The sequence below is a fragment of the Oncorhynchus tshawytscha genome, linkage group LG30 (genome assembly GCF_018296145.1).
Source record: "Oncorhynchus tshawytscha isolate Ot180627B linkage group LG30, Otsh_v2.0, whole genome shotgun sequence".
Lineage (NCBI taxonomy): Eukaryota > Metazoa > Chordata > Actinopteri > Salmoniformes > Salmonidae > Oncorhynchus > Oncorhynchus tshawytscha.
This window is the reverse complement of record NC_056458.1, coordinates 31,807,196-31,830,693: the sequence shown is the minus strand read 5'-3', so window position 1 is coordinate 31,830,693 and position 23,498 is coordinate 31,807,196. Positions and strand designations below refer to the sequence as shown.

General features: G+C 43.1%; 1 protein-coding gene across 7 annotated transcripts in view; it reads left to right on the top strand.

Moving 5' to 3' along the window:
* The first annotated feature begins 316 nt into the window (after positions 1 to 316).
* LOC112228416 (MAP/microtubule affinity-regulating kinase 4-like) overlaps positions 317 to 23,498 on the top strand; it is a 51,092-nt gene continuing 27,910 nt past the window's right edge. For all 7 annotated transcript variants that reach the window (XM_024393719.2, XM_042309667.1, XM_042309666.1 and 4 more), the window contains exons 1-4: positions 317 to 1,250; positions 11,291 to 11,488; positions 12,491 to 12,544; positions 23,134 to 23,182. In XM_024393719.2, coding sequence (XP_024249487.2) covers positions 1,200 to 1,250; positions 11,291 to 11,488; positions 12,491 to 12,544; positions 23,134 to 23,182 — 352 coding nt within the window. In that variant the 5' untranslated portion in view covers positions 317 to 1,199. The remainder of the gene's footprint in view (positions 1,251 to 11,290; positions 11,489 to 12,490; positions 12,545 to 23,133; positions 23,183 to 23,498) is intronic.

Here is a 23,498-nt window from a genome sequence, read left to right as displayed (position 1 = left end):
TTAGATGTGCAAACATTTGAATTCCTTTATTTCTTATACACTTTAATATTAGGGTATACACTTTAGGCCTAGTCCTGATTTTATCTGCAACATAGTTGTAACTAGGCTAGTCCAAGTCTACAATACCAAAAGTGATGTCCAATTAACTCTCCCTTTTGGAATAAGTTATTCATATAATCTTCATATCATAAAAAATGGCCAGGCTCCCGATTTGACTAGAGAAGGTATATTGGTCGATCTGTAGGCTAGCCTACAATAATCCCAATGTGTGCACCTGCTCTGGAGTGATGGCTTTGGTTGGGAGAATACCTTAAAAATGGATTGATGCATTGGAGAGCGTGGCGGGGTGTTTGTTTATCTAAATACTGGCTTAGGCTATAGCTAACCAATCAGAATAGCACCGATCGTAATGTACTGTAACGGTTTGGATACAAATGCAAGAACAAATAGGCTACATAAATGATGCAGTAGGCCTATAATACATATCGAAGATGGGTCAGTGATTTAAACACGCTCATTCCCTCTGCAGTTTTGGATAGGTTTATTTTACGCTCAAGTTTACGCTCATAAAATAGGCAGTGCGTTTTCGGTCGGTGGATGTGTCAGTAAGCGTCTTTGACGGGAGAATTGGCGCATCTCACGGAGCAGCCACCAGGACAATCGGGTTATGAACGATTCGGCCTTTTTGCAAAAATACGCTGTTTTCCCGTGGAGTGATGCAATCACCGTTGGTTGCATGCAGGACAGCGATGGGCCATTGGTAGATCATACAGTTGTATTATTATAAACGGGGACGCTCCTCCCGAAGCCATATTTGTTTTGTATGCCAAACTGAGGCAGGGGGTGGAGAGTCGCTACAGAAACATTGGGCTTTGGCCAAACATCACCCTGTATTAGTCCATAATTTACGTTTAGTCGTGGGTTGGCGTTCCTTTTCGTGCAAAATTTCCGAATTGAGCGAATTTCGCCAGAGAAATGCAGCTTGCTTGAGGACACCCCCGATATCGGTTGGCTGCTGCTGCCATGATTGGCAGAAGTCTCCTCTCGATCACTGCTTCGCGGGTTGGAGAAGAAGCAGATTGATTTGGACCTGGTCTCAACTGCGGAACTGCCGATGTCGGATGTTATTATCAGTGGAGCCTGATCCTGTAAATATTAGAAGCGCAAACAAAGAGTAATTCTGGAAAAACTCAGGGAAAATGTCTTCTCGTTCTGCGTTACCGTCTGGTAACGACAGGGGCACGGACCATGTAAGTGGAATTATTAGGCTATCCCCATAATTTGTGTGCATGCAGAAATTCTGCATCCTATGTGGATTATTGTTTTATGTCTCATAATATGGTGCCTTACATTCACCATATTTATTTGTAGCGCATAGTATATGGTGTGCATTTTGGTTGTTTGAAAAGGGAGCCAGTTTATGAGAGTGGATGGATATTTAGCATAGCAGGTTCTCTCAAAATGGGCCGTATCCTTGAACGTTTTAACGGCGAAAGAGATGATGGCAAAAGGCGAACAGACCGGGATGAGCCCATCCGCATACGATAACACTCAGTCAGTGGATATGCGCAGAAGCTTCATACTAACCGTCACCTATTTATAACGCTGTATAGATAGTGATGTCACGTACTGCCGGTGTATTCCAGCCGTTATGACTGGCATATTGTCGTACCCTATTAATAAAAACGAGAAAACTTCACAAGTCCGATTGATTTTAAGATAACTCTTTCGGATCATTGCATACAATGTTGTGCAAATGCAATTGATTGCTGCGTATAGCGGACTATACAGAGCTATCGGGTTAAACAGCGCAGCGCCATCCGCTACAGCCTCTAGCCAGTAGCAGTCGGGCCCGGACAAGCAACAATAGAGATTAGTAATAAACATAATCTATCTATCTACAGCGCCTTCGGAAAGTATTCAGACCCCTTGACTTTTTCCACATTTTGTTACATTATTCTAAAATGGATTAAATGAAAAATCCGCAATCTACACACAATACCCTATAATGACAAAGCAAAACAGGTTTTTAGACATTTTTGCAAATGTATAAAAAATATATACTGAAATATGACATTTACATAAGTATTCAGACCCTTTACTTAGTGCTTTGTTGAAGCACCTTCGACAGCGATTACAGCCTTGAGTCTACTTGGGTATGACACTACAAGCTTGGCACACCTATATTTGGGGAGTTTCTCCCATTCTTCCCTGCAGATCCTCTCAAACTCTGTCAGATTGGATGGGGAGCGTTGCTGCACAGCTATTTTCAGGTCTCACCAGAGATGTTTGATGGGTTCTAGTCCAGGCTTTGGCTAGGCCACTCAAGGACATTCAGAGAATTGTCCCAAAGCCACTCCTGCGTTGTCTTGGCTGTGTGCTTAGGGTCATTGTCCTGTTGGAAGGTGAACCTTCATCCCAGTCTGAGGTCCTGAGCGCTCTGGAGCAGGTTTTCATCAAGGATCTCTCTGTACTTTGCTCCATTCATCTTTCCCTAGATCCTAACAAATCTCCCAGTCCCTGCTGCTGAAAAACATCCCCACAGCATGACGCTGCAGCCACCATGCTTCACCGTAGGGATGGTGCTAGGTTTCCTCCAGCATTCAGGCCAAGAGTTCAATCTTAGTTTCATCAGACCAGAGAATCTTGTTTGTCATGGTTTGAGAGTCCTTTAAGTGCCTTTTGGCAAACTACAAGTGGGCAGTCATGTTCCTTTACTGAGGAGTCACTTCTGTCTGGCCACTCTACTATAAAGGCCTGATTTGTGGAGTGCTCCATAGATGGTTGTCCTTCTGGAAGGTTCTCCCATCTCCACAGAGGAACTCTGGAGCTCTGTCAGAGTGACCACCGGGTTCTTGCTCTAGGAAGAGTTCTGGTGGTTCCAAACTTCTTCCATTTAAGAATGAATGGAGGCCACTGTGTTCTTGGGGACCATCAATGCTGCCGAAATTTTGCGGTACCCTTCCCCGGATTTGTGCCTTGACACAATCCAGTCTATGAGCTCTATGGAAAATTCCTTTTACTTCATGGCTTGGTTTTTGCCCTGACATGTACAGTCAACTGTGGGACCTTATATAGACAGGTGTGTGCCTTTCCAAATCATGTTCAATCAATTTACCACAGGTGGACTCCAATCAAGTTGTAGAAACATCACAAGGTTGATCAATGGACACAGGATGCACCTGAGCTCAATTTCGAGTCTCATAGCAAAGGGTCTGAATACTTATGTAAATAAAGTATTTCTGTTTTAAATTTTTTATATATTTGCAGAAATGTCTAAACCTGTTCTTGATTTGTCATTACGGGGTATTGTGTGTAGATTGATGAGGAAAAGTTGTATTTAATCAATTTTAGAATAAGGCTGTAACATAACAAAATGTGGAATAGGGGAAGGGGCCTGAATACTTTCCAAATGCACTGTAGGCCTATCTAATTTGCTTAATGTACTATATGCACTTGTGTATGGGGGTTCCTCTTTAGATGTGATTCCATAAATGGTCATTTCTCTGCTGAAACGTGTTTGATGAAGCAATCTGTCATTATTACGAATCCCAAATGTTTGTGTGGTGACTGTGGTTGCATCCCAAATGGCACCCTATTCCCTATAAAGTGCACTACTTTTGACCAGAGCCCCATGGGCCTCTTCCTTATTTAGTGGAAATAAGCATTTCGCTACACTCGCAATAACATCTGCTAACCATGTGTATGTGACCAATAAAATTTGATTTGATTTGATACTTTTGACCAGATGGGGCCTATTCAAAAGTAATGCATTTTAAAGGGAATAGGTTGCCATTCAGGCAGAGAGCAGGAGGACATGCTGAGGGGATGGAAGTGTTAAGCCTCAGGCCTCGAGACCGGCCAGGGACCACTGTGCCTGCATCTGCTCTCTCTCTCGCTCACTCACTCTCTCTCTCTCTCTCTCTCTCTCTCGTGCTATCTCTCTCTCTGCCTCTCTCTCTCTGTCCACCTCTCTTTCTCTCTACCTCTCTCTCTCTGCCTCTCTCTCTCCCACCTCTCTCTCTCTCTCTCTCTCTCTCTCTCTCTCTCTCCACCTCTCTCTCTCCACCTCTCTCTCTCTCTCTCCACCTCTCTCTCTCTCTCTCCACCTCTCTCTCTCTGCCTCTCTCTCTCTCTCTCTCCACCTCTCTCTCTCTACCTCTCTCTCTCCACCTCTCTCTCTCTCACCTCTCTCCACCTCTCTCTCTCTCTGCCTCTCTCTCTCCACCTCTCTCTCTCTCTCTCTCTCTCTCCTCTCCACCTCTCCCTCTCTACCTCTCTCTCTCCACCTCTCTCTCTCTCTCTCTCTCTCTCTCTCCACCTCTCTCTCTCTCCACCTCTCTCTCTCTACCTCTCTCTCTCCACCTCTCTCTCTGCCTCTCTCTCTCTCTCTCTCTCTCCACCTCTCTCTCTCTACCTCTCTCTCTCCACCTCTCTCTCTCTCCACCTCTCTCCACCTCTCTCTCTCTGCCTCTCTCTCTCTCCACCTCTCTCTGTTTCTCTCTCTTTTCTCTCGCTCTCTTACTGGCATCTTATTCTCGTGTTTTTTTGGGCCCTGTTTCCTTTTGATCACATGACAATTTTTTTCTTATGCTCTGCTGCCTGCCTGAATGACTGAAAATTAGCCATGACTCAAGCTTTGGATTGGATCTTCACAGCACCTATTACTAAAGCTGTTGGGTTCTGGAATCGAGCACTTACTAGCATGTGATGCATTCCAGTCCTGGGTTCAAATTCTATTTGAAATCATTTCAAATACTTTAGCTGTGTTTGATTGAGCTTGCCTCTTGCAATAGAGCCAATAGAAAACTCCCAAAATTGCAAATCTTGCACAAATGGCACTCCAGGCAGTCTAAAACAAACACTCAAAATATTTGAAAGATTTCAAATAGTATTTGAACCCAGGTTTGATGTACACAAGCTCAGTATTTGTAGTGCTAGAAGTAACATCAGTGATCTTGGCATCTTGGCCTCTGACTAAGTATTTAACACGGACATTATGTGACTGGTCACCAGTGGTGTAAATGACTTAAGTAAAAATACTTTAAAATACTACTTAAGTCTTTTTGGGGCGTATCTGTACTTTACTATTTATATTTTTGACAGCATTTCCTCTTACATTCCTAAAGAAACGATGTACTTTTTACTCCATACATTTTCCCTGACAGCCAAAAGTAGTCGTTACATTTAGAATGCTCAGGCAGGGTAGCAATATGGTCCAATTCACACACCTATCAATATAACGCGTTGTCAAACCTAATACTTCTGATCTGGCGGACTCACTAAACACAAATACTGCGTTTGTAAATGATGTCTGAGTGTGCTTCTGTTTGTCCCTAAATTTAAAAAAAACATGAAAATGGTGCCATCTGGTTTGCTTAATATAGGAATTTTGATATATTGCATTTACTTGTGCTTTTTACTTTTACTCAAGTATGACAATTGAGTATTTTTCCACCACTGTACTAAAGTACATTTAGAACCAGATACGTTTAGACATTTATTCAAGTAGTATTTTGCTGGGTGACTTTCACTGAAGTCATTTTAGATTAAGGTACCTTTATTTTTTACTCAAGTAGAACAATTGGATACTTTTCTGACCACTGATAGTCACCTCACACAGTAGTACATTTGTCCCAGGTATCAGACAGATCAGAAAGTCCAAAATTGGCACAAGATGTTCTATGAAAGTAGTATTTATAATGACATATTCATATGTTCAGCAACATCTGTTACCTAGAAGTGAATGATCTCCCGTATTTCTATTCAAGCCGCACTAGGGCCACACTCCATAGGTAAACCTTGTGAAGCATCGCAAATATAAGTATCATGAATAGAACATGGTTCTTTAGTCTACATGTTTGTAGCGAGACATCTGTTCTACATTATATGTTTCTATCTAAACGTTCCAAAACATTGTGCATTGTGCCCAGCAGCCCAGGCATGATGTTGTCCAAATCAAAGATAATATACCAACTTAGAATATAATTTCAGTGTAGAACTATGGTATACCAGCAGTCCTGGGTGTTGCTTTCAGTCCATTAATCCTCCGCCTACAGTTGAAGTCGGAAGTTAACATACACTTAGGTTGGAGTCATTGAAATTATTTTTTCAACCACTCCGCAAATTTCTTGTTAACAAACTATAGTTTTGGCAAATCAGTTAGGACATCTACTTTGTGCATGACACAAGTCATTTTTCCAACAACTGTTTACAGACACATTTTTTTCGCTTATAATTCACTGTATCACAATTCCAGTGGGTCATACGTTTACATACACTAAGCTGACTGTGCCTTTAAACAGCTTGGAAAATTCCAGAAAATGATGTCATGGCTTTAGAAGCTTCTGATAGGCTAATTGACATCATTTGAGTCAATTGGAGGTGTACCTGTGGATGTATTTCAAGGTCTACCTTCAAACTCAGTGCCTCTTTGATTGACATCATGGGAAAATCAAAAGAACTCAGCCAAGACCTCAGAAAAAACTTGTCGACCTCCACAAGTCTGGTTCATCCTTGGGAGCAATTTCCAAATGCCTGAAGGTACCACGTTCGTCTATACAAACAATAGTACGTAAGTATAAACCACATGGAACCACACAGCCGTCATAATGCTCAGGAGGGAGACGTGTTCTGTCTCCTAGAAATGAACGTACTTTGGTGCAAAAAGTGCAAATCAATCCCAAAACAACAGCAAAGGACCTTGTGAAGATGCTGGAGGAAACAGGTACAAAAGTATCTATATCCACAGTAAAATGTGTCCTATATTGACATAACTTGAAAGGCCGTTCGGCAAGGAAGAAGCCACTGCTCCAAAACCGCCATAAAAAAGCTAGACTACGGTTTGCAACTGCACATGGGGACCAAGATCATACTTTTTGGAGAAATGTCCTCTGGTCTGATGAAACAAAAATAGGCCTGTTTGGCCATAAGGACAATTGTTATGTTTGGAGGAAAACGGGGGAGGCTTGCAAGCCGAAGAACACCATCCCAACCATGAAGCACGTGGGTGGCAGCATCATGTTGTGGTGGTGCTTTGCTGCAGGAGGGACGGATGCCCTTCACAAAATAGATGCCATCATGAGGAAGTGAAATTATGTGGATATATTGAAGCAACATCTCAAGACATCAGTTAAAGTTTGGTCGCAAATGGGTCTTCCAAATGGACAATGACTCCAAGCATACTTCCAAAGTTGTGGCAAAATGGCTTAAGGACAACAAAGTCAAGGTATTGGAGTGGCCATCACAAAGCCCTGACCTCAATCCTATAGAAAATGTGTGGGCAGAACTGAAAAAGCGTGTCTTCACTCTCAAGAAATTCAAGAAATTTAGAACCAGGAACAGATATAGCCCTTGGTTCTCCCCAGACCTGACTGCCCTTAACCAACACAAAAACATCCTATGGCGTTCTGCATTAGCATCGAACAGCCCCTGTGATATGCAGCTTTTCAGGGAAGCTAGAAACCATTATACACAGGCAGTTAGAAAAGCCAAGGCTAGCTTTTCAAAGCAGACATTTGCTTCCTGCAACACTAACTCAAAAAGTTCTGGGACACTGTAAAGTCCATGGAGAATAAGAACACCTCCCAGTTGCCCACTGCACTGAAGATAGGAAACACTGTCACCACTGATAAATCCACTATAATTGAGAATTTCAATAAGCATTTTTCTACGGCTGGCCATGCTTTCCACCTGGCTACCCCAACAGCACTGCACCCCCCACAGCAACTCGCCCAAGCCTTCCCCATTTCTCTTTCTCCCAAATCCAGTCAGCTGATGTTCTGAAAGAGCTGCAAAATCTGGAACCCTACAAATCAGCCGGGCTAGACAATCTGGACCCTTTCTTTCTAAAATTATTTGCCGAAATTGTTGCCACCTCTATAACTAGCCTGTTCAACCTCTCTTTCGTGTCGTCTGAGATTACCAAAGATTGGAAAGCAGCTGCGGTCATCCCCTTCTTCAAAGGGGGAGACACTCTTGACCCAACTGCTACAGACCTATATCTATCCTACCCTGCCTTTCTAAGGTCTTCGAAAGCCAAGTCAACAAACAGATTACCGACCATTTCGAATCTCACCATACCCTCTCTGCTATGCAATCTGGTTTCAGAGCTGGTCATGGGTGCACCTCAGCCACGTTCAAGGTCCTAAACGATATCTTAACCGCCATCGATAAGAAACATTACTGTGCAGCCGTATTCATTGATCTGGCCAAGGCTTTTGACTCTGTCAATCACCACATCCTCATCGGCAGACTCGACAGCCTTGGTTTCTCAAATGATTGCCTCGCCTGGTTCACCAACTACTTCTCCAACTACTTCTCCAAGTTCAGTGTGTCAAATCGGAGGGTCTGTTGTCCAGACCTCTGGCAGTGGGGTTAAATTCTTGGACCGACTCTCTTCTCTGTATACATCAATGATGTCGCTCTTGCTGCTGGTGACTCTCTGATCCATCTCTACGCAGACGACACCATTCTGTATACTTCTGGCCCTTCTTTGGACACTGTGTTAACAACCCTCCAGGCAAGCTTCAATGCCATACAACTCTCCTTCCGTGGCCTTCAATTGCTCTTAAATACAAGTAAAACTAAATGCATGCTCTTCAACCGATCGCTGCCTGCACCTGCCCGCCTGTCCAACATCACTACTCTGGACGGCTCTGACTTAGAATACGTGGACAACTACAAATACCTAGGTGTCTGGTTAGACTGTAAACTCTCCTTCCAGACCCACATCAAACATCTCCAAGCCAAAGTTAAATCTAGAATTGTCTTCCTATTTCGCAACAAAGCATCCTTCACTCATGCTGCCAAACATACGCTTGTAAAACTGACCATCCTACCAATCCTCGACTTTGGCGATGTCATTTACAAAATAGCCTCCAATACCCTACTCAACAAATTGGATGCAGTCTATCACAGTGTCATCCGTTTTGTCACCAAAGCCCCATATACTACCCATATACTACCCATATACTACCCACCATTGCGACCGGTACGCTCTCGTTGGCTGGCCCTTGCTTCATACTCGTCGCCAAACCCACTGGCTCCATGTCATCTACAAGACCCTGCTAGGTAAAGTCCCCCCTTATCTCAGCTCACTGGTCACCATAGCATCACCCACCTGTAGCACGCGCTCCAGCAGGTATATCTCTCTGGTCACCCCCAAAACCAATTCTTTGGCCGCCTCTCCTTCCAGTTCTCTGCTGGCAATGACTGGAACGAACTACAAAAATCTCTGAAAGTGGAAACACTTCTCTCCCTCACTAGCTTTAAGCACCAGCTGTCAGAGCAGCTCACAGATTACTGCACCTGTACATAGCCCTCCTATAATTTAGCCCAAACAACTACCTCTTTCCCTACTGTATTTATTTTATTTATTTATTTTGCTCCTTTGCACCCCATTATTTTTATTTCTACTTTGCACATTCTTTCACTGCAAATCTACCATTCCAGTGTTTTACTTGCTATATTGTATTTACTTTGCCACCATGGCCTTTTTTTGCCTTTACCTCCCTTATCTCACCTCATTTGCTCACATCGTATATAGACTTGTTTCTACTGTATTATTGACTGTATGTTTGTTTTACTCCATGTGTAACTCTGTGTCATTGTGTGTCGAACTGCTTTGCTTTATCTTGGCCAGGTCGCAATTGTAAATGAGAACTTGTTCTCAACTTGCCTACCTGGTTTAAATAAAGGTGAAATAAAAAAATAAAAAATAAATACCCTGTCCTATTGGAGAGCCAGAGCCACCATGCTATAATGGCAGTCCAGTCCAGTAGAATAGTACCTTAAACACTACCATGCCTTGCCAAACTGTAATGGCCTGGTTACACATCCACCATAGTTGCTGAAACCATGCTGGAAGGGGCCATTTAAAAATAAAAATTCCTTCCATCCAAGCCAACACAGTAGTGTGGTTCAGGTCATCGGTTGGCACAGTAGTGTGAAAGGGCTATTGGTCTCACAGTTGGTCTTGTACCCTTTTCAGCCCACCGAGCTGTACTGGGCTGGCCTGGTTACGCATCCACCATAGTTGCTGGAAACGTACTAGAGAAGGCAATGTGAAAATAAAATATCAGAGCCAGCTAAGTATACTGCACAAAAATATAAACGCAACTGTCACGTTCGTCATATTGATGAGACCAAGGCGCAGCGTGATAGGAATACATACTTCTTTAATTAACAAAGAACACTTAAACAAACTAACAAAATGAACGTGAGGCTATAAGTTGTGTGCTGACATGCAACTACACTCAGACAATAACCCACAAAACCAAATTGGCAACCTAAATAGGATCCCCAATCAGGGACAACGATAAACAGCTGTCTCTGATTGGGAACCAATTCAGGCCACCATAGACCTACATATACCTAGACAATACCAAAACCCCATAAATATACAAAAAACCCTAGACAAGACAAAACACACATACCACCCTCGTCACACCCTGACCTAACCAAAATAATAAAGAAAACAAAGTTAACTAAGGTCAGGTCGTGACAGTAACCCCCCCCCCCAACATTATTTTATTGGGGCTGCCTCTCGGGCTTCCGTGCTAGCCGTGTACCTTCATATCTTCACCGTTCCTCTATTCTATCTATGGATTTCTCATTACTGGGCAGGGGTGTGGTTAGGGGTGGGCTGGGGGGGCATCATCCACTGGAGAGCTAGGCCCAGCCAATCAGAATGAGTTTGTGGAGGTCCTGGGCTGGCGTGGTTAAACATGCTCTGGGGTTGTGAGGATGTTTGGACGTACTGCCAAATTCTCTAAAACGACATTGGAGGCAGCTTATGGTAGAAAAAGGTACATTCAATTCTCTGGCAACAGGTCTGGTGGACATTCCTGCGGTCAGCATGCCAATTGCACGCTCTCTCAAAACTTGAGACATCTGTGGCATTGTGTTGTGTGGCAAAACTGCACATTTTACACACCTGTGTAATGAACATGCTGTTTAATCAGCTTCTTGATATGCAACACCTGTCAGGTGGATGGATTATCTTGGCAAAGGATAAATGCTCACTAACAGGGATGTAAACAAATTTGTTCACCAAATTTGAGAGAAATAAGATTTTGTGTCTATGTACTGTAGCATTTCTGGGAATTATTTGATCAGCTCATGAAACATGGGACCAACACTTTATATGTTGCGATTTCTATTTTTGTTCAGTGTATGTTTCGGGTCACCAGGATAGTGTGAAAAGAGTTTTAGAGTTCCCAGGCTTTGCGTGGTCGTTGTCATCGGGGTGCTGGTGGTGACCCCCCTTCCCATATATTCTCTCCCCCAGCATGTGACCCTGGCTGCCAGCCGCTCAGACAAGGGAACCAGCCTGTCCAGCCGCTCGCTGGGTGCCCGCTGCAGGAACTCCATGGCCTCCTGCTCTGACGAGACTCCGCACATCGGCAACTACCGCCTGCTCAAGACCATCGGCAAGGGCAACTTTGCCAAAGTCAAACTGGCGCGCCACATCCTGACGGGCAAGGAGGTGAGGCTGGGGCATAGGGGGGTGGGGGTTGTTGGGTAAGGTACGTGATGCAAAGGAAGGGTGCTAGTCATAGAAAGCGTAGAAATAGTGTACATTTCTATGGTAGTGAGTTGGACGGATGCATGGGGCCCAATCCCAAATTGACCCCTAGACCCAGCATAGCCAGAAGCTTCACTCTAGTGTTTATACCAAGCAAATTATCTCAAATCTCTTCAGATGCATAGGATGTCAAGTCTAGGGCAGGGATCATCAACTAGATTCAGTCGCGGGCCGATTTTCTTGGGCGGCTGGTCGGGGGGCCGGAACACAATTACAAATAATTTGTAGACTGCAAAATGACTGCAAGAAGCCTGAACAGATATAATATTTGAATTAAACATAATAATTTCAAACCTTGCTTACATTTGTATAGCATCACATGTCTCTCTATTATGCTTGGGAATACTTGGGAACAGATTTCCAAAATTAAAATCACTTGGAGCTGATTTCCTGGTGTTTTTACATTATTTTATGTCCAACAATTACAGAGAGAGGCACGGGGAGAGAAAAAGAGCGGCACAGAGAGAGAGAGCAGCGTGGAGAGAGGGAGAGAGGCGGGAGGGAGAGGAGGAGGAGAGAGAGAGGAGGAGGAGAGAAAGCAAGAGAGATGGAGAGAGAGCAAGCGGAGGCAAAGAGAGAGGGGGAGGTGGGAATAAAACCACCCACGGGTTGTCAGTTGGGGAACCCTGGTCTTGGGTTTGGGTTGTTGTAGTGATTGGGGGGGACATGGGATATAGGGCAGAGATGTGAGACTTGGTCATGGATAGGAGGGGTAGGAAGTGGATGGGCGGGGGATCGATCTGTAGTTGTGGTTGTTCTTTTATTTAGATGGATCCCCATTAGCTTTGGCCTTAGCGACCACTAGTTTTACTACTGGGATGTTTTTGTCTTTTTGTTGTGCTTTTTTGTAAAATGTCCTTCTTTGCTTTCTCTGACCCCAAGTTCTCCTCATGCCTCCTCCAGGTTGCAATAAAAATCATTGACAAAACTCAGTTGAATCCAACCAGCCTACAAAAGGTGAGTATTGGCCATTTGCGTTTTTAAATTATCAATCTGTTTTTTTCAGTCACAGTGGACGTGACTTTAATAAACGCTTAATGAACACTTAATAAATGCTTAATAAACTCCCTCTTTTCCCATTGACATTACACTGAGTAAGATCACCATAAGTCTCACAATCAGGCAGGGGCATCTTTATTAAGTGAGTTTTATCAATGACTGAATTACTAAAGTAAAGTACCAGGAAACCTGCAGCAGGATCAGTGTTTTTGTGGAACGCTGCTACTCTGGTCTCCCGATTAGTGAGAGAGCAAGAGAGAGAGAGAGGGACGTGATACTGTTTGGCAGGTGCTGTGAACTGGATGACTGGATAACTGACTGAAAGGAAGGATGTCTGGATGACTGGTTGACTAGATGGAAGGACGACTGGATGACGAGTTGACTACATAATTATATGACTGGGTGACTGGATTACTGGGTGACTGGATAACTGGATTACTAGATGGAGGATGGCTGGCTGACTGGATAGAAGGACGACTGGATGACTGGCTGGGTGACTGGAAAATGGAACAGCTGTGGATTTGAAGGTGTATATATTGGTTGTTGCTGTGAAAGCAGCTATTTTGTTTTGCGGTTGGCATTAGTTGCAAGTGTGTCTTTGGGAATGGTGAGGTCTGTCACAGTGAGATGATTTGATGTTCATCAGCACGTTCAGGGTATATCCCGAATGATAGACAGTAGACACTTGGGTTTTACCAGAACCAGAATGGTGGACAAACAGGCTAGTTGTTCCTGTGCATAAATGGAAGACCCACAATGGACACTCAGGATTTGCTGTGCATGAAGGGTATAAGAAACATGGCTGACAATCAGGGATCATTGACCATTGGCTATGTTCCAATGTCCATACTAGCACATCGCTTTCAATGCATGCCCAATATATTGCCTAATTTTAAGTCGTATATGGATATTGGAACAGAGCCTTCAGGATGACTCCAGGATTTTTCCTGGCTCAAAAAAAGGTAGTAGGTGGTAACTCAGTGAGGCAGTAGTCACGGTCAGCCGACCTAAGAATTCACTATGCAGGAGAAACCCTGGACTCATCACATGCAAGTATCTTGATCCTATCATCCAACTACCTCACAATACTAAATGCTAACTTACTTCCTGTTTTGAGAATATTTCTCAGGTCACACCATCAGGGCAGAATTTAACATGCAACACAAACATGCAATACTCAGAGTAAAAAGAGAAAGGGAAAATGTAAAGACATGAATACACATATAGTACTTTAACTTGTAGTGCACATGGTAACATTGCCTCATAACCCCCCACTTGCACATACATGTTTGTTTCACGTTTGTTTTACTATACTTGTTAAGAACTATTGGATATTAGAGCGGCATTAACTCACCAGAACTTCCAGCATTAATACCAGGATTAGGACTTCCATGAAGCAGATCCTTTGTTTGCTCTCCCCAGAGCAATTGAACTTATTCCAGAGGCTGATCCAAAACAACGGCGGCGAAGGAGATGTACTCGAGGCGGTCTTCTGGTCCGACTTAGGAAGCGTGCACACCACCCACCACTCCCGAGTATTTTACTCGCTAATGTCAAACCTCTGTATAATAAAATTGATGAGCTCAAGGCGAGAGTTGCTTTTCAGAGAGACACCAGGGATTGTAACATACAGTACTCTGCTTCACGGAAACATGGCTCTCTCGAGATATACTGTCTGACTCTGTAAACCCAGTTGGGTTCTCAATACATCGCGCCGACAGGAACAAACATCTCTCCGAGAAGTAGAAGGGTGGAGGTATATATTTTATGATCAACGACTTATGGTGTAATTGTCATAACATACAGGAACTCGAGTCCTTCTAAATATCTCACGATCAAATGCCGACCGTACTATCTCCCAAGAGAATTTTTGTCAATGATAGCCACAGCGGTCTATATCCCCCCCCAAGCGGATGCCACGATGGCCCTCAAAGAACTTCACTGGACTTTATGCATACTGAAAACCACATATCCACAGGCTGCATATGTTGTAGCTGGTTGTTTTAACAACGCAAATTTGAGGAAAAGGCTCCCGAAATTCTATCAACATATTGATTGTTGTACTTGCGCTGCTAAAATGCTCGACCATTGCTATACACCTTCCAGAATGCATATAAGGCCCTGGGGGGTAGTGTTGGATTGGGAGAATGTCTGTAGTGTTCAGCACATCATGGTTTTGTTGGACTGTAGGACTGTCTCATATGTGGGTTAATGATATAGATATGAGGGACAGGATCATTGTGGGTTCGATTCCTGCTGAGGCCACCCATACGGAGATGTATGCACGAATGACTAAGTCACTTTGGATAAAAACGTTTTTTTCTAAATGGTGTACAATCCTCACCATATGTATTTGGAAAGTGAAGCTAACATTAAAATTTTGTCTCTATACTCCAACATTTTGGATTTGAGATCAAAAGACTACATAAATGGCCAATACTCACATAAATATGTCTTACTATTTAGAAATTAATGCACTTATCATGTCCAATAGTAACTAAATGATGGATGATATCTGGAGTAATTTTCTTTCTAAGTGTGGAAATAAGAAGTTTGTGAATACTTCTCCATTGATCCTGATAATAGCATGATAAAGAAAAAACATGAATGGATCATGAATAATGATGCACAAAAACATGCTAGCCACTCACCATTAGGAATAAAAGGGGAGGTTAGCATTTTCTGGGGGGGGTATGGTCTTGGTGCCTCTCTGTGCCTTTTTTTGTGTTTAGGAACCTGTTCTATTCTCACTTACCAAAAAAGTGACTCCAAAATGACACAAGACATTATTCAATATTCAGTTACTATTGGACAAGACATTACCCAAAACACAGCCAAAGCAAACTGTAAATTAATCTAACACGAAGATGATAATGAAGCATAATGATGCAGTTATTGTGTGCAAGGGATATGAGACCATATACTTAACTTTTGACTACTTTAAAACACTATAAGTGAATCTGTCCAAATACTTAGGGCTTCTTACTTTTTTTAAACCTTTATTTAACTAGGCAAGTCAGTTAAGAACAAATTCTTATTTTCAATGACGGCCTAGGAACAGTGGGTTAACTGCCTGTTCAGGGGCAGAACGACAGATTTGTACCTTGTCAGCTCAGAGATTTGAACTTGCAACCTTCCGGTTACTAGTCCAACGCTCTAACCACTAGGCTACCCTGCCGCCCCTTATGGGACTAGATACATAAAGTGTTTTTTATGGCTTAATGGTAAAACTGATATATATTTACAGTGGGGCAAAAAAGTATTTAGTCAGACACCAATTGTGCAAGTTCTCCCACTTAACAATATGAGAGAGACCTGTAATTTTCATCATAGGTACACTTCAACTATGACAGACAAAATGAGAATGGATGATAGCGGGGTGAACAGGCAGTGGCTCGGGTGGTTGTTGTTCTTGATGAACTTTTTGGCCTTCCTGTGACATCGGGTGCTGTAGGTGTCCTGGAGGGCAGGTAGTTTGCCCCCGGTGATGCGTTGGGCAGACCGCACCTCCCTTTGGAGAGCCTTGCAGTTGTGAGCGAAGCAGTGATGTGTACGCCGAGGAACTTGAAGCGTTCCACCTTCTCCACTGCGGTCCACGATCAGATCCTTTGTTTTGCTGACGTGTGGTGAGAGGTTATTTTCCTGGCACCACACTCCCAGGGCCCTCACCTCCTCCCTGTAGGCTGTCTTGTCATTGTTGGTAATCAGGCCTACTACTGTTGTGACGTCTGCAAACTTGATGATTGAGTTGGAGGCGTTTGTGGCCACGCAGTCATGGGTGAACAGGGAGTACAAGAAGGGGCTGAGTACGCATCCTTGTGGGGCCCAAGTGTTGAGGATCAGTGAAGTGGAGATGTTCTCTCCTACCTTCACCACCTGGGGGAGGCCCGTCAGGAAGTCCAGGACCAAATTGCACAGGGCGGGGTTCAGACCCAGGGCCTCAAGCTTAATGATGAGCTTGGAGGGTACTATGGTGTTGAATGCTGAGCTATAGTCAATGAACAGCATTCCTACATAGGTATTCCTCTTGTCCAGATGGGATAGGGCAGTGTGCAGTGTGATGGCGATTACATCATCTGTGGATCTATTGGGGCGGTAAGCAAATAGAAGTGGGTCGAGGTTGTCAGAAAAGGTAGAGGTGATGTAATCCTTAACTAGCCTCTCAAAGTACTTCATGATGATGGGGGGATAGTCATTTAGTTCAGTTACCTTTGTTTTCTTGGGTACAGGAATAATGGTGGACATGTTGAAGCATGTGGGGACAGCAGACTGGGATAAGGAGAGATTGAATATGTCCGTAAACACTCCAGCCAGCTGGTCTGCGCATGCTCTGAGGTTGCGGCTAGGGATGCCGTCTGGGCCAACAGCCTTGCGAGGGTTAACTCACTTAAATATCTTACTCACGTCGACCACGGAGAAGGAGAGCCCACAGTCCTTGGTAGCGGGCCGTGTCGGTGGCACTGTGTTATCCTCAAAGAGGGTGAAGGTGTTTAGCTTGTCCGGAAGCAAGACGTGACTGGTTTTCCCTTTGTAATCCATGATTGTTTGTAGACCCTGCCACATACATCTTGTGTCTGAGCCATTGAATTGTCTCTACTTTGTCTCTATACTGCCTGTTTGATTGCCTTACGGAGGGAATAACTCCACTGTTTGTATTCGGCCATATTCCCAGTCACCTTGCCAATCTTAAATACGAATGTTGCCATCTATCCACAGTTTCTGTTTAGGGTAGGTTTTAATAGTCACAGTTGATACAACATCTCCTATACACTTCCTGATAAACTCAGTCACCGTATCAGTGTATTCGTTGATGTTATTCTCTGAGGCTACCCGGAACATATCCCAGTCCGCGTGATCAAAACAAACTTGAAGTGTGGATTCCAATTGCTCAGACCAACATTGGATAGTTCTTAGCACGGGTACTTCCTGTTTAAGTTTATGCCTATCGGAAGGGAGGAGCAAAATGGAGTCGTGATCAGATTTGCCGAAGGGAGGGCGAGGAGGGCCTTGTAGGCATTCCGCAAGTTGGAGTAGCAATGGTTGAGTGTTTTAGCAACGCAAGTACTACAGTCAATGTGTTGATAGAACTTCGGTAGCGTTTTTCGGCTTGAGGGGGAATATACATGACTGTGACTATAACCAAAGAGAATTCTCTTGTGATGTAATACGGTCAGCATTAGATTGTGAGGTATTCTAGGTCGGATGAACAAAATAACTTGAGTTCCTGTATGTCAGGGGTTCTTAAACATTTTCAGCCTGGGACCCAAATGAGAGTTTCTGTATTTTCTTGGGACCCAAGCTTAGGAAAATATGCAACTATACATACATATTTATATAATAAATATTTCATTGCCCTTATGCCTAAAACAAATGCAATATAGACAAAACAAATAACAATTAAATTAAATATCCATATAAATATTTATTCAGATTTATTTATTAACACTCTTACATATCTGTCTAGGTTGGAACTGGTGCTGTTAAAATACAATAAATAATTTTTATTCTGAACTGAAATAAACTGATCGATCACATCACACATGTCAGAGTTGAGAACCCTGACTTGCATAGGTATGTGGTGCCAAACGGGATGAGAACATCTACTGCTTTCTCAGTCAGGCAGGAGACCACTTTCTGCTGTAGATGAGCAAACCAGAACTGTGTGAGTGTTTGCCTCAAACAGCATCTTGCTTCAATCAGTGTATTCCAGTTAATACATTTTAACAGCAACAGTTCCAACCTAGACTTTCTTTCAACAATAATTTCTACAGTAAGATGTACAGTAAGCTTGATCATTTTTCATCTTCATCTGCACTATCAGTAGCTAGCTGGCTTTGGCGAATGTTAGCTATTAGCTGTGTACAAGGCCAGGGGATTGTTTGAAAGAGAAACTCACATCTACTACTATGAGAGTTAGTACTCCCGTATTTCTGCTTATCATCACCTGTTATAAAATGACAACAATGCCTTGTTAGCTGACTTACTTTTCCACTGTCAATGCACTGTTTCCTGAAGCATTCTGCCCTGAAGCATTCTGCCCTGATTTTCAAGAAAACTGCAGAAAAAAGATCCAGTAAACCGTGAAACACACAGCATCTCCTTCTCCCACTTGCACAGCTACCAATCTAAGCAGAGACCGCTACTAAGCAGAGAGCGCACTGAACAGAGAGCGCAGATGCACTTGGCCAAATCAATTCCAGTAATTAATGAAATAATTATAAATTTACTCTCACACGTCGCGACCCACCATTGACAAGTACGTGACCCACCCATACTTTAAGAAAGGCTGCTGTATGTTATCACAATCACACCATGAGTGGTTAATCATGAAACATACACCCCTGACCTTCTTCTTCCCAGAGAGATATTAATCCTGTCTGCGCAATGAACTGAGAACCTAACTGGCTGTACAGACTCAGACAAGCTCAGGGACTCGTCAACTTTATTATCCAGAGACTGAACATTAGCGAGTAATATACTCGGAAGCGGTGGGTGATGTGCGCGCCTCCTGAGTCGGACTAGAAGTCCACTCCGAGTACCTCTCCTCCGCCGGCAGTGTTTTGGATCAGCCTCTGGAATCAGTTCAATTGCCCTGTGGGGTACGAACAAAGGATCTGATTCGGGAAAGTCGTATTTCTGGTTGTAATGCTGATAATGCTGGATACTGCCAGTCAATATATCCAAAAGTTCTTCCCGGCTGTATGTAATAACACAAAAAAAAGATGGGCTAACAATGTAAGAAATAACACTGCAAAGTTTCCTAAGAGCTAGAAGCACGGTGGCCCTATCTGTCGGCGCAATTTTAACAGAATGTAGAAGCATGGTGGCTAGGAAAAACTCCCTAAAAGGCAGGAACCTAGGAAGAAACCTAGAGAAGAACCACTCTCTGAGGGGTGGCCTATCCTCTTCTGGTTGTTCCCGGTGGATATTATGAGAGTACATGGCCATTAAGGCCAGATCATTCTTCAAGATGTTCAAACATTCATTGATGACGAGCGGGGTCAAAAAATAATCACAGTGGTTGTAGAGGGTGCAACAGGTCAGCACCTCAGGAGGAAATGTCAGTTGGCTTTTCATAGCTGAGCATTCAGATGTTGAGACAGCTGGTGCGGTAGAGAGGGAGAGAGAGAGGGAGGGAGATACAGAAAAATACCCTCAAATAAAAAGTGACATTCTTTACTGTCTCCTCTAAATTTGATTTCAAATCCAAAATACTAGAGTATAAAGCCCAAATTCTAATTGTATCTTCACTGTCCATAGATGAGAACTGTATTATGTTATGTATGTCATTTATAGAATGAACTTGGTGTGAGAGTCTTAATGATCGTATAACATTTATTTTTGATCTATTGTACCTGTTATTTCTTTGAAGATATATAGGATGATTCAAATTCATCATCTTTCAGATGGCCGCTGTGTGGGTTCTAATGCATGGCTACTTTGTCTTTCCCTTGAGATAGCACTGTTCATGCCTGGAGGACATGTCTTACCAAGATCTGTGATCTTATGCCTATGTCCTTCCTTGATAGGTCCACCTAAATTCTCTCGCTTATCTTCTATTGGGCAGCAGTGCAAGAGAGGAGACTGATTGGATGGCTGCTTGAGACCAAACAATGCAATTGGGCCATTGTCAGAGACAACACCTACTGTCTATCAGATTTGGCCTAGATTGATGAGAGTGGTCCGGGATTGGCTAGCAACGACAATTGGCGTTGATAACATGCTGCTTTACATACCCGTGGCTAGAGAAAATCCTCAATACAGAAGACATGAAAGAGCCCATATTAGCATAATCTGGTCTGTTACGCATAAAGAAGGAAGGGGTAGAGGGAAAGAGAGAGTTGGGGGAGGTAAAGAGACAGAGGAGAGAGTTTGGTGAGAGAGTGACGCGTTGGGTAGTGTTAATGCTATCTAGAGGTGGTCAGAACTGTGTCAATTTTAAGTACTTGCACTAATAAGCCTCACAAGATGATTATACGACGGACAATCAAATGCATCTGTACCCTATATACTGTATTAATGGTATATCAATGACAGTAGGTCAGATAGGCGTTTGTGATAGCAAATGTGCTGGGGCATGTTTGGTCTGTGGAATTACGGAATTTCTGGACGACGACGGCAAGACATCAGGGGGCGGCATCATCGTATCCCATAATTCCCTCTGGCACAGCTGAAGAAGCGAGGAAAGGCCTAGTCTTAATACCCGGGTCGCTATGGCAACAGTGACGTTGGGCAGTGCTGGAGTCTTTAGACTGAGAAAATAAGGGATTGAATGAAGGAGGAAACGGAGGAAGAGAGAGACATATAGAAAGAGGGGGAGGAATGAAGAAAGAGGATATTAAAGCTTATCATACTATCTTTTTTTTGAGTCTGACTTGAACCCCACCATATTCCTGCAAAATTATACACGTGGCTGACGTTAGACCACGCACTTCAGGCGAGACTTCCTACCTCAATCTACCACTGTTTAGACAGCAGGAATATGGTGCGGTTTGGACAAAAGTTGGATTAAAATGTTTATTTTGATATCAAGGGACACATTTCACTTAACGTAGAGTTGCTACAGATTATACATATGCTTTTGTTTTTTTTAGTGGTATGGTTATTTTCCTTCGCCAATCACTAGAACGATGCACAACTCAGAGAGTCCAACCAATACACAGACTCTCGATGTTGTGTCACAAAGCTAGGATCTTATATATATTGTGAACCAGATGAGTCAGATAGATGGTTCAAATTAAAAATCCTTCTTTATGACAATGCATTTGAACTGATTTCCTCCAATACTGTAAGTGTAAGCCTTACAGCAGTTTGAATTGAAAATGCATAACATTTTGAAAAAACACATGGTACACATTGCTGTAACATTTTCTCTCAGTTGAAAACCCCATATGGATATGTTCTATATACAGGGGGGCAAAAAAGTATTTAGTCAGCCACCAATTGTGCAAGTTCTCCCACTTAAAAAGATGAGAGAGGCCTGTAATTTTCATCATAGGTACACTTCATCTATGACAGACAAAATGAGGAAAATCACATTGTAGGATTTTTAATGAATGAATTTGCAAATTATGGTGGAAAATAAGTGTTTGGTCACCTACAAACAAGCAAGATGGCTCTCACAGACCTGTAATTTCTTCTTTAAGAGGCTCCTCTGTTCTCCACTCGTTACCTGTATTAATGGCACCTGTTTGAACTTGTTATCAGTATAAAAGCCACCTGTCCACAACCTCAAACAGTCACACTCCAAACTCCACTATGGCCAAGACCAAAGAGCTGTCAAAGGACACCAGAAACAAAATTGTAGACCTGCACCAGGCTGGGAAGACTGAATCTGCAATAGGTAAGCTAGGTTTGAAGAAATCAACTGTGGGAGAAATTATTAGGAAATGGAAGACATACAAGACCACTGATAATCTCCCTCGATCTGGGGCTCCACGCAAGATTTCACTCCGTGGGGTCAAAATTATCACAAGAACGGTGAGCAAATATCCCAGAACCACACGGGGTGGATCTAGTGAATGACCTGCAGAGAGCTGGGACCGAAGTAACAAAGCCTACCATCAGTAACACCCTACGCCACCAGGGACTCAAATCCTTCAGTGCCAGACGTGTCCCCCTGCTTAAGCCAGTACATGTCCAGGCCCATCTGAAGTTTGCTAGAGAGCATTTGGATGATCCAGAAGAAGATTGGGAGAATGTCATCTGGTCAGATGAAACCAAAATATAACTTTTTGGTAAAAACTCAACTCGTCGTGTTTGGAGGACAAAGAATGCTGAGTTGCATCCAAAGAACACCATACCTACTGTGAAGCATGGGGGTGGAAACATCATGCTTTGGGGCTGTTTTTCTGCAAAGGGACCAGGACGGCTGATCCGTGTAAAGGAAAGAATGAATGGGGCCATGTATCGTGAGATTTTGAGTGAAAACCTCCGCAAGGGCATTGAAGATGAAACGTGGCTGGGTCTTTCAGCATGACAATGATCCCAAACACACCGCCCGGGCAACGAAGGAGTGGCTTCGTAAGAAGCATTTCAAGGTCCTGGAGTGGCCTAGCCAGTCTCCAGATCTCAACCCCATAGAAAATCTTTGTAGGGAGTTGAAAGTCCGTGTTGTCCAGCAACAGCCCCCAAACATCACTGCTCTAGAGGAGATCTGCATGGAGGAATGGGCCAAAATACCAACAACAGTGTGTGAAAACCTTGTGAAGACTTACAGAAAATGTTTGACCTCTGTCATTGCCAACAAAGGGTATATAACATAATATATAAGTATTGAGATAAACTTTTGTTATTGACCAAATACTTATTTTCCACCATAATTTGTAAATAAATTCATTAAAAATCCTACAATGTGATTTTCTGGATTTTTTTTCTCATTTTGTCTGTCATAGTTGAAGTGCACCTATGATGACAATTACAGGCCTCTCTCATCTTTTTAAGTGGGAGAACTTGCACAATTGGTGGCTGACTAAATACTTTTTTGCCCCACTGTATATTATTTATATTCTATTCACTTCTAACAAAAATCCTAATGCCTTTCGCAGCTTTTTCGAGAGGTTCGGATAATGAAAGGTTTAAATCACCCAAACATAGGTAAGGGCCTGCATTAAGTGTGTGTGTGTGTGTGGGGGGGGTTTGTTTATGTTGATACATGCTGTGTTGTATCTATTCTATATTTCTATCAAGCTTTTGTGCTAGTATGTACTGAACTTTACCACCATCCTATGCATTTGTGCTGGTGTTTATGCTGTTTGTCTGTCTTTCACATGATCGCACTATGTCTATATGTTGGCTATTACAGTGCTGTATATTTATGTTGTGGCCATGGCTTAAATGTACTTTTAGTCCGCAGTCAATGTTCTAGTCCATGTTGTTTGTGTATAGTTAGTATAGCATAGCATAGTATAGC